We start from the raw sequence: 12,268 nt of genomic DNA, 5'->3' as shown, positions 1-12,268 counted from the left end.
CTAGACAAGCAGCAAAGAAGTGACATAGATGTAAAATACATGATAATGGAAACTTTGTATTGCTAAAGAAACTCCTGTTATATGCAATGACACTACAAGACACAACTACGATAAATAATGACAAATTCCATCAAAAAATAAACTTGGAAATCCTTCTATCGAAATCTGTGAAATGACTGCAGAACACTGCAAAATGATGTTGTCAGAGCTGCAGCTTAAGATGCCAGGGAGATTGAGGAAAAGATGTCTAGCTTCCAAATGCAATTGTTTTCAATAACACACAACTTTCAGCTGAGCCAAATAGAGAATTCAAAGCAAGCAATCTCCAATATAGCCTGATGAATATAGCGGCAAATTCCACTATAGTTGGTTCAGAGCAGGTTTGTCTTTTCCACAGACTCACGAATGAACTCTGAGCAGAGAATTTCTCTTTCTCGCTCTTCTGCTGTTAAAGGCCAACTGCAACAAAATTTCATTTGTGCTGAATTGCCTATACATGCTTAGCATATATGCTAACAATGCAATCATGGCAAAGCCGCAGGGCTGGTAATTGTCTAATATTCTTATTAGCAGCCTTTAAATAGTGCCTAAGCAGACGACACATACACCTGGCAGTGAGTGGTAGTGATGTGGATGTGGCAAAAGTTTCAGAGAAACGAACACGACTGCTGATCTCTCAGTTGCGCCCAAGTTGCGTTGTTCGCTCAGCATCTGCGAGTTGATGGGAGTCTCTCTCAGACTGGTTGCTTATTGTGCACATGATTTGAGCTGTTGCAAGAATGCCTAGACGTTGCGTGGCCATAGGATGCTCGAAAACGTACTTGGACACGAGTGATGGCTGTGCAGTACGCAACACTGCGTAGAGGAAAGCGGAACACATCTTTCCTTTCCCAGCTTTCAAAGCACAAGTGTACATCGTGCCACAGCAGGCAAGTGAAATGCAGGCCAGCCAACGCACACAAACATGTAAAATGCACTTGACAAAGCTGCACAAGCTACATTTCGCAAGCACAGTCCCTTACGCATGCAAGATCTGCTTTCCAAACGCTTTCTCAGGATGATTATAAGTACTATAGGCTGCGATGGCACGCAAAAAGCCAAGGTAAGTTGTATTCAGGGGCGATATTCTCGTGCAATCATTTCCAGTAGGGCATCACCTTTGAGACATTTCGTGCATCTCTACATTGTATGGAATGGAAGCCTTTCTGACACAGTGCCATAAATGCTGTCAGCAGGAACCGCATGCTGCATTTGTCACAAAGGAGAATGTGAAGCGGTGGCTGTGGTGTAGATGCAGTGGCAAGCCATGCAGGAATGTAATGCTGCCACCAGAGAAAGATAGGCGAAACTATACCACGGCTGGAGTCCGGCCTGTCTGGCTGTGACCACGCGCATGTTGCACCAAGCTCACTGCCGGGCTAGAGGTTACACCCCTCTAGCCTGGCCATGCAGTCTCTCAGCTACCGCTCATCCTTTACTACAGATTGCAGTATTTGTTTGATCAGTCAACGAGGCTGGCATTTCCAATGTGCCAGTCAGCTGCCAGTGAAGTTGGATACATCATGCTGGAGATGGCAAGATCGCTAAAATTTTTTACCCAGCGCATTAAATGTGAACCACAGCAGCGCTGTCATCAGTTGTTGTCGCAGCAAAAGAGCACAAATGTGCAGCGATCAAGTGCTCTGTTGTTTGCCGAAGCACTAGTTTCCGTGATGCCGAACCGTATATAGGCCGGCATGCTGCTGGTCAGCTAAGCTAGCTTTGCGATGCACTCTGCTTCAGCATGAGATAGGACATGTTCTTTTCAAGCACCAGCCATGCTAGACTGTACAGCGTCTAATTCTTACCAACGAAGCCCAATTGTGACGCGAGTGCATTGCGTCCACATTATCCCAGACTATATCTGCACCTTTAGCTTGGTCACCCCAACGCCCTCTTGTTCTTGAAGCGGAGATAGAATGCATCAAGGCACAGCTCGTTGAATGTTGACAACCAGATTCAGAAAACCGGCTTGATTTCGAGAAGAATACTTTGTATTAAAAGAACATTGCAGGCACGCAATGGCATGGGTACAGCACACAAAGCAGCTAGCAGAGTATAGCAACTCTGTGGCTAGTACACGTGCGGGACCTGTTTGCCGATGCAAAGGAACGGTATAAAAGCAGGGGAAGCATCCGACCCGAGCACTGGTCATCTACAGTCTATAAATAGTGGGCCTCTTCGATTTTCAGAGTTCTGGCAGCCCGCTGGCAGCCAGATGGCAGCCAGCTAGTTCCGGTTCCGATAGGAAGTCACGTGGGCTGGGATGCCAAGACAACCCGAACCTGCCAGAAGTTTGCAAAATCGAACGCCGGTACAGCTGGCCAAATGTAAACATGCCACCAGCATGGCAGCGCCTGGCGAGGCCGGCGCGTGCTCTGCGTAGTCGGCCCATTTATGTGTTGCCAGCTTGAAAATATATATGGTTGCATTCAGGGATACGATCACTCTCGCATGACTCAGTGCAGGACGCGCACTGGGCCAACCTCACCTTTCGCAGCGCAACAGATGGCCTCCGATCGGCGCGTCCAATGACAAGATGCAAAATCGCGCGGTTGTATACTCGAAAGCGATAGCTCGGGGATCCCTGCTCGCAGCGATCACGTCGCCCACCGGTGACATTGATGAGTTGCCGTTGTGTCATCACTTCACAAGGCATGAAAAAGCAGGATATCAGGTATGTCTCATACGCATAAATTTTCGTGCCGACCTGCTTGGGCTAGCTTCGATTTCAGAAAGTTCGTTGTGGCTGATGGTGCTTCTCATTTCGACCCTAAGGAGCTGGGGACGCGGCTGGCGCATGAAAATGCACGCCGCCTGTGACCAGCGATACGTTTCACACGAAAAACAACATTGGTCGCGATCATGAGAGCATTAAGCCAATGTACATGTGTCTAATGTACGTGTGCCTATTACTCAATCAGTGCATCCTTTGATCAACGGCCTGCAGTTCGAACACATATCGGTTTCGAGCTGCCACCCAAGCATACAACGGAGAGACGGAGCGAAAAGGGTTAGCTGCAAAGCCTTCGCTAACTGCAGAAAAAGGAGATATCTCCACATACATATGCGAAATATGTGAAAAGGAAAGCCACCAGAGAAAGACGAACCCAAAACGTACCGCAATGTGTGAAGGAGCGTCTACAACTTGGGTGGAACACGATGCAGATAACATGCACGCGTGAGAGCGCGGCGTGCTGATCACCACCGCGAAGAAGCCTTCAGAGGACACACACACATACACACACAAAAGCTTCAAATCGTTTACCACTGCTCGTATCACACCGCTTCGCAATGCAGAACGGAGCGTTAGCACCTAGAAAGATAACACTAGAAGTAAGGAAATCCGAAGATGACCGTAGACAGTTGGCTGAGCGAGGTAAATTTAAGTCCTCAAGCGCCCACGTTGCAATCCCGTGAAGTCCCTGCAAAGATGGTGGCGAGTGCCCATCGCCTCTTTTCGTCGTCTGCTAGCCAGAGAACGTCCAGAGAGCAGCCAGACCAAAATCGTCCTGGCTGGCTCTAGCAACCCGCGGGTAGCCAGAAGTGGAAAATCGAAGAAGCCCAGTAACGTCACTTCTGGCGAGTGGTAATGGCGGCATTTTTTTTTTTTCAGTTTCAGTACGAAAACAGATTTTTGCAAGCATTCTGCGAAGCACTCACTCGCATTTCGAATGTAAAATTTTTCACAGAGGCTGTCGTATGTAAAAATTAACTGAAACGAAGCTTTTTATGCAGTCCAGAATTTTGCTGCAGTTGGCCTTTAATGAGGTGCACACACAACCTAGAAAGTGCTAGAGCAATCTAAATCACTTCCATGTGCTTTTAGTGCTACAAGTGGGCATTCACAAGTCAGTTTGTGTATCTTTTGCATGGTGGCCAGGTGTGCTGCCACCATTGGGCTTGCTGCCATTACAGAACTCAATTTTGATGGAAAGTGTCAGTACGTGAACAGTTCAAACATAAAACAGCAGTCACTGTATTACATAAACTATGACAGAGATATTAAATCTGAAGCCAGCTGTGCATGATTCAAATGTTGATGTGATCTCATGCAGGGCATTCTGTTTTCTTCTGGCAAATTTGATAGGAAAAATCTGAATACAATGCGAATGCTCGCTTGAAGACTGGACATTACTGTGTCTCTGCACTGTACCCTGTGCAACCACCCCACCCCATAGTTTTGCTACAGTTGTGAAAAACACTCACCATTTGAGTAGCGACTGTCCCCAATCAAGTCCATGTAAGTGGTGGAGAGGCCCTTGGATCGGGGTGAAGGCATCAGGTAGTCATCCTCATCCACCGGTAGGGACATGCGCATGTCACTTGGCTTGGATCCCTTGGGAAGCGTTGCCGCATTGTGCACGAAGGCATCGTCATCTCCTTCCTCTGCAAGATGGGTTGGCAACAATTGCAAGACATGAGCTGCCAAAGTGGTGTGTTCACTTTGCTTTCTGTGCTTTGAAGCAGGATATATGGGACTATCTTTTATCAAGGTTTGTGTTCACAAATTAGTACAACTGTCTATGAATTCTGGGACAAAGAAAATAATGATACAGTTTAACCTGAATATATCTACGTCAGAATGTCTATGAGATACTGTATTATATCAAATAAGTTTGACTAATTTTAATGTAGTGTTATGCAAAGATGAAAAATAAGGGAGGGGTAGATGTCATACAAGTGGGCCAAGCATCCATGGCACGCAGAACAGAGAGTAATGATAAAATTGGACATGAAAGTTGGCAAATTGCTGAAAGTAGTTGACACGTGGCTAGAAGAGCCTGAAATGAGCCCGCCAAATTGCCAGCCACCCTTTTCGTGCCCTTTGGGAATGTTACTAGTTGGACAGAGCCATATCTGCATAGTTAGTGTCTTCACACCTATCCTCGTGACCATTTTAAAAAATCACCCTTTATAGTTTTCTTGTGCATTCACAAGTGGCTTTGACAGACCAGGCTCCGCTTTACATCTTGTAGTTACGGTAATATAGAATTCCCTGATATATCAAACTTCTTTTCTACTTTGCTTATTTATTTCAGTTTACTTCTATATATTGAAAATAAACTGTACACAACATTTCATGTTAGGTGTTCACAACTTTCTACAACCTTGGTGTTTAAGTTGACCAAGTAGAAACATCCAATCAGAGAAAAGACAAAAGTTAATGCCAACACAGCGCTACGGTCACGCAAATGTCACACAGTTGCCAAAAAAGTACAAATGTATACTGCAAGCACAGAAGTGCTTTTGGTTCCTACACAACGTCAACCAATGACTCAAGTGTTCATCACTCATCCTGCATTCTGACAACCACTTTCATGCTGTGTTCATGCAGTTTTCATGCACGAGACAAATGGCATGCAAAAGATTCATTGCAATGGTAAGCATGCAGCAGCGTGGAGTTTCACAGATAAATTAATCACAGAAGCCCGACTTTAGTGTCTTTATGAGCCAGTGCAGAAATATCGGGAAGTACAAATCTTCACAACAGTTAGCGACATTGATTTATCGTGCAGCCTTCAATGGCGGAAGGGGGGTGGTGAACTTAAAAGAGATCAGAATCCCTCTTCCAGGAATCTTCATAACCTTCCTTGAGAATCCAAAGTGAAAGAGGTTATTGACATTACAAGTAAGATCCCAACTATGATGCCAGACGAGTATGTACAAGCATTCGAAACTGTTGACAACAATGATAGAGTAAGCAGCCTTTGGCATCTTCAACAATGCCTGCCGATAAGCTGCTACTTGTGAACATGTGCACGTAGAGCAAGACACCCAAGCTGAGCTCATATGTGTGCACGCTATCATGTAAGTGTTACCAAAACGGCATCCAAGCTATGCACTTGAACATTATGGCTAGCACACTAAAGATTCATATTTCCCCCATGCAAACTTGTCTAGAGCATGTGATCATCATGCTGCATACCATAGGCACTGTGTTCTAGGTGAGGGACACATTTCAATTTAAGAGTAAATCCAAATCCATATGCACACAATGTCTTGCCTTAAACTTCTCAACCACAGTACATAAGTGCTTTATTTGCATTGCAGTACCCTGTTACCACAATTCATATCGAATGTTCCGGGACAATAGTTGGCTAGTTGGCTCCACTTGTAGTACAATTGAACTGCGTAAAGTGCAACACCAACTTCGTGACAAAGCAGCAGCAGTGGCAACAAACTTTCATTCAGCATACACGGTCGTCAAAGCAAGCAAGCAAGCAGGTAAAGCATGCATGTTTGAAACAATTAGGAAGCGCAGACGAACCAGCATCTTTTCCAAGGAGCTTTAGCGGGTCAGAGCAGTAGCGCTGGTTGAGGCTGTTCTCTCTGCCGCGAGGGTTCATACCATTGGCGTGGCAGCCCCCATTCATGTCAGGATGTGGAACCATGTTGGCAGGGAAGAACTCGGCTGGGTTTGGAACTCCAACAGAGGGATCCTCCTCGAACCCGCGGTCATCCATGAATTTCTGCCAACAAAGGTTGATACGTAAGAAGAACTGAAAGTTGGGCTAGATGGTAGAGATTCATCGTGGCGCAATGGGTCACAAACAGAACACACAAAAATGGGGATGGACAGCGATGCTACTCACAACTGAAAGATTTCATTAAAATGACAAATAAATAGATCAATACGGTCATCACGCATGCTCAAAAAACCGGACAAGGAATGACGGAGGGGGAGCAGAAGGCAATACTAATCATGCGTCTACCAAAGGGTCTATCTTCTTGGTGGACAAAGCAACAGACAAGCAACTAACATAATTATCATAGTTCTTGGAAGATATGGTAAGCTTCAGTAAGTCCTTGAGTACCCTTCCTTCTGTAACGAAACAAGGTATCTACCTTTTCAAGCAGCAAGCAGCCACAACTCGCATAATGTTGGGCCAGGTGGCTTCTGGACTTGTTGACAATGTAAGCACCTTACCTGAATCTAATATTTGTGCATCTACCAGTGTACCTTACAGAATATTAAATTAATACACAATGATAATATATTACAATACTAATAAAGTATTGCATTTGCAAGTATTGCCGTTGTCTGTCCCCTTCCCCGTTGACATGAAAATCGAACACAGAACAAGAAAGGCCAACAGTCCTTGTCCTCCGACTCCTATTTGTTGCACTACAGGAATGTTATCACACAGGACAAACTACCTTAGAGTTGTTTAGGGGGTGCATATTAGTGTGACAAGAAAAGAAACACTTCACTAGGAGGAAGTAGGAAGGAAGAGAGAAGATGCTAAACTTCCAACTGTTTATTCGTAAAGCAAAGTGGAAAGACTAAAACGCACATGCATACATTCACTTAGTCGCATTAAAAAGATACAGCGATGTGTCAAGTAGTTTGAATTCGTTCCCAAAGAGATAATTTTTTCAACACGGAAACCCCCACTCTGTTCCTTCCTTTCCTACTCCTAAAGACTTTGTTTCCTCAGTCACGCTAATGTGCACCCCCTTGCCTTCAACGAACTTTCCCAGAAACATATTCTACTGTACCTTAATGAGTTCTGTACCCATCACAAAAAACTGTTTGGCTTGGAAAGTTCAACTAAGCCACACTATCTTAAAGATATGCAGACTCAAGACAAATAGTAGATCTAATAAAGGAAAATCTTTCACTAAGGCGTTCAGAACCCGTGACAGCTATAGTTTAGGAAAATGTATATATTGTGTAACTGTTTGCTGTGGATTGGGTTGTTTGCTGTGGTTGGATTGTTTGCTGCTGATTGGGTTCCAGGTTTTAAAGGCACATATTCAAAATGAATGAAATTGATCTAAGAGTTCAACACTGAATTGATAGCATCTCTATAGCCTACATAGTCGTGTATATCTGTAGCCATGTAGGTATTTGCAGTCTTATGCTACCACTGAGCACAACCCATGGCAGACAACAGCGCCATTACAGATGATAACCGACATACACTAAAACTTTACCTGTGTGCACTCCATTCCAATCATGCTTATGAGCAGCAATGTTACAGCAGTACAGATCTAATGAAGAGTTAAGAACAATTAAGAGCACTTGGCATCATATCCACACACACAGGTAGGGGAACAAAGGCCAATGCAACACTTCTTCCTCCCTCCTATGTACGACTTATTAAAAAATTAGATAGACTCGTCTCCAGTTGACATTTATATAATGCGAAGCATGCTTGATTTCATAGAGAATGGTTTTTACAAATCAGATAAGTGTTCTCCAGAGAAAGGTTACTGTTCTTGCAACGTGTGTATCCTATTGGTCTCTCTCTTTCTGCCCGTGTGTGTGTGGGGGAGGGGGGGCGGCACAACCAGTGGCACTGGGTATGTGCATCTCTAGAAATGTGCAGATGTCTAGGACAGAGCAAGCACAATGTACGTTTCTAGACCGTTCTAAGAGAAACCAGAGCAGAGCGGGATGGCACTTAAGTGGACCCTCGTATAATTATTAAAAGTGCAACCTCAAATCTAAAGCAAGGATGCCCAGCCTTTGATGCAAAGCAGCTTCTCATTAAGCGCATTGACATCAAAGTCAATTGTGTAGTTCGACACACTTTCTTCTGGGCCACAAAGCTTTCAATTCAATTCAGGCAGAACGACTATTCATGCCGGAATGCTAAGATAACTACGCAAACTGCAGATTCATCCTTTTTACTGGTTGCGTTGCGAAAAAGGCCAGGTACCAGATACACGACAGAAACTGGGTTGACTCGGAGAAGAATGCTTCACATCGATAGCAGGAATTTACTTCAAGGGGTGTACGGTAGTGCGATCAAAAGACGGGACAAAAGAAGACACACAGGGACACACAGAGCGCTACTACACACAGCGTTACTTACTGTAGACAAATCACATGTGACCTTAACACATCAATCTTTGCACTAACTGCAGTCTGCTCTCATAAACCAGACAATCATTAGCTCTACAGCTTCGTTACCTTGATCGGTGTAGGTGGTGGAGCCTGCTCAGCACCTAAGAGCATGCTGGGCTGGGCTCTGGGCTGCAGGTACTCCTCAGCATCCATGATGACCTCCGAGCCTTCCATGGGCATGCTCAGGTTCCGGATAAGCTCCTTTTCATCCTGCGGAGTGTAGCTGGGTAGCCGCATCAACTTGTCACCGGGAACGACCAGATAACGCCCTGGATCGCGAGCCATTTTGGCAAATTCTTCGGCCAGCTCTTTGAAGGAGGGACGTGAACCAGCGTCAAGCATCCAGCCTGTGCAGATGCAAGACAGATTTGTTAAACAGATAGGATAAATGGAAAAAAATATAGCGAAGTGAAAGCATAATTCAAGAGTCAAACAATAGCAAATCCAGGATTTCAACTTGTGCTTCTCCTATTAGGTGGACACCTGGGCATACATTTTACAAGCAAACTTAAAGGTGTCCTGGAATACTTTTCTAACTAATCATAGAATGGCCTCACTACTAAAGTACATCATCCCACGAATATCATGCAGCAAAAATTTTTCAAATCGTTCAGCTGTGAGTTATTACACCGATATCCAGCTTTCTCTTGCTTTCTGTCTCTGCTAGCGCGCTGGAAACTACACAGCCAAGAGGGCAAAGCCTTGGTCAAAAGTTGGAGTGTCGTGGTGGCAAAAGGGCTCATCGCGGCACTCTGTGGCATCCGCAGTATTGCAGTATGCCACTGCCATGTAGGAGGCCATGTGCAGCAGACGAAGCTACACGCCCCATGCAAGGATGGAATAATTTTTATGTCTTTTTGACATCACAGACATATATATATATTTTTCCTTTATTTAACTAAAAATTAACAATTATGTATTACTGACAATGTTCTCGCGGTCACGAAAACAGCCAGCAGCATTGGTTGGCCAACTGCTTTCGATCAGCTTTCGATGACGACATCACGTATGCGAGAGCAAGCGTTTGTCCAATGCTTTTAACATCAGATTCTGAATTCCCTGCTGCATGCAGTGCTATAATATTTGGCTCACAGTTCAGAGAAGCCTCGTTAGCAGATCAGCAACATTTCTTTTATTATGTCCAAAAGGTGTTCCATTGCACATGAAAGTTATGTGCCCCCAAATAGACCTTCATTGGATACTTTTCAATGGGTGCATCACGAAAGGTGCTAGTAGAGTTACTATTTGATGTTGAGGAGAAAGAAAAGTGTTAAAAAAGGAAAAGAAAAAGGAAAATAAAAAAATCTTGGTGCGAGGGTTCAATGAAATGTCATTGTTTGGCAACAAGAAAAAGCTTGGAATTTACACTTACACTTGATCATGATCATGTAGACATCAATGGTGCAAATTGATGGCTGGTTGAGCCTCTCTCCCTTCTCGAGCAGGTCGGGTACATCACGCGCAGAAACGTTTTCGTAAGGTCGCATACCGTATGTCAGTAGCTCCCATACAGTCACGCCTGCAATAATGCAATACAGGCAACTCACTTTCCAGGCAGACAGGCAAGAAGCTTGTGGGCTTCATTATTTGACCACCTTGTAATTATGTGAGTAGAATGCAACCATGCGAGTCTAGGGGAACTTACCGAATGCCCAGACATCACTCTTGTGTGTGAAGATGCGGTGCTGGATGCACTCCAATGCCAGCCATTTGATTGGCATCTGAAGTACACAAAGGAATAACAAAATTGTGAGTGCAAGACAAAATGAAGGATTGGCATTGGACAAAATAGTACTGCAGAGCAAGAAGCAATGAATGAAACATGTAATAGTACCTTGCCGCCAGCTGCCTTGTACTCAAACTCATTGTTGTCGAGCAGCTTAGCCAAACCGAAATCGGTGATCTTCACACAGCCGGGTGTTTGAACTGAAAAGAAGGATGGCACGAGATCGTCAGTAAATGCAGCTTCCCATGTAAAAGGAATTTAAAGTTATGCAGGCAGCTCCTGGAAAACAGCAGATACAAAACAGAGACACACTTACGCAAGACATTTCTTAGGGCAAGGTCGCGATGAACCATGCGCTTTTCCTCCAGGTAGGCCATACCCTGAGTAAAGAAGCATACTTCAGCATAAGACACACTCTCATTGAGAGTACACACACTGTCAAAGCAAACTTCTAAAGCCCTCTGCAACAATCTTTTTTGAAACTAGAAAAGAAAGCTTTCAGAAATGCCCTCTTTGGCTGAGCGCAGACATAGAACACTAGCAGTCAGTTTCTGAAGGAGTTCAATACAGATGGATACTAGAGTAGACAATGGTTTCAAACATTCAGATCCTTATCTGTGCTTTACTGCCCACTAAGATGAAAATGTTAATGAGACCTTGGGTCCAATTATGCAATTAGTGAATTATCACTTAATTATCACTTATACAAAGTAAATGAATGTATAAATTTGGAGAAATTGCAAATTCTAGATTATATAGATTTGATATATGCATCACATGAAAGGTTTAAGTACTTTTAGTTTAAGTAGTTTAAGTACCCCAAAATATCACACAAGGAAAGTAAAAAAAGAAAGCGCATTTGAATGTTTACACTTCGCGAGCACATGACATTGGAAAGACAGTTAACTGGTACAAAAAATCTGTAACCTCCGAAACACTTCTGTGTAATCTAAAATGAGTTAAGAACACTGCTTTTGCCCATAAAGCAAAGAAACAGAAAAGGTCTAGCCTACTAAGCGCTTTTCGTCGTTGGAACTATACTACAAATTGATGAAAGAGTACCGCAAGAGTTAGGGAGTTGAGACATAAACTTGCTCCCATTCTAAGGATCGATCTGAAATCGCTCCGAGATGGGAACAATACCATACACACACTGCTCATAAGTACTACCTGGATGTTCTGAAGAGATGCATTAACGAACACAGAGTTCAGCCGAATGAAGTGTTAAATTCATTCGCGCTTAACTTGCAATATGTTGTTTGCTATCAGCTTACCCGAGCAATCTGGGTGCACCAATTCAGCAGTGGTTTGGAGCCGATTTTGTCCCGGTTGTTGCGCACATAGTCGAGGAGGCAGCCAAGGGGCATCAGCTGTGTAACCAGCATCAGCTGTGATGTTAGGCAAACCGCCAGCAGCTTGAGAACATTCGGGTGGTCCACACTCGCCATTATGTATGCCTCCTGTAAAGAAACCAAGCAGCACCCATATTCAGAAAACAGCCGATATGCTCCAATGCTATTTGAGCTAAAAGAACCACAACAGACAATATTTTGCAACAATTCTTTCCCTACGATTCTGTTCCTATCATCAATTACACTAAGTGATTGATCCAGATGATCATGGCAGCCGGGCAGCATGTGAGTCAA

The 12,268-nt window shown here is 44.1% G+C and overlaps 1 protein-coding gene across 6 annotated transcripts in view; it reads right to left on the bottom strand.

The window, feature by feature from the left end:
- Positions 1-12,268, bottom strand: part of Egfr (epidermal growth factor receptor) — a 216,855-nt gene that overhangs the window by 4,130 nt on the left and 200,457 nt on the right. For 5 of the 6 annotated variants that reach the window (XM_050188824.2, XM_050188827.3, XM_050188826.3 and 2 more), the window contains 8 exons: positions 11,897-12,082; positions 10,939-11,002; positions 10,731-10,822; positions 10,542-10,617; positions 10,269-10,415; positions 8,963-9,243; positions 6,311-6,512; positions 4,249-4,428 (listed from right to left, as the gene is read on the bottom strand). In XM_050188824.2, the coding sequence (XP_050044781.1) occupies positions 4,249-4,428; positions 6,311-6,512; positions 8,963-9,243; positions 10,269-10,415; positions 10,542-10,617; positions 10,731-10,822; positions 10,939-11,002; positions 11,897-12,082 (1,228 nt within the window). The remainder of the gene's footprint in view (positions 1-4,248; positions 4,429-6,310; positions 6,513-8,962; positions 9,244-10,268; positions 10,416-10,541; positions 10,618-10,730; positions 10,823-10,938; positions 11,003-11,896; positions 12,083-12,268) is intronic. The other variant, XM_050188829.2, reaches the window with a different exon arrangement.

The sequence above is a fragment of the Dermacentor andersoni genome, chromosome 2, assembly GCF_023375885.2.
Source record: "Dermacentor andersoni chromosome 2, qqDerAnde1_hic_scaffold, whole genome shotgun sequence".
NCBI classification, from domain to species: domain Eukaryota; kingdom Metazoa; phylum Arthropoda; class Arachnida; order Ixodida; family Ixodidae; genus Dermacentor; species Dermacentor andersoni.
Note: the sequence above shows the minus strand (reverse complement) of the source record. Positions and strands in the feature narration are given on the sequence as shown.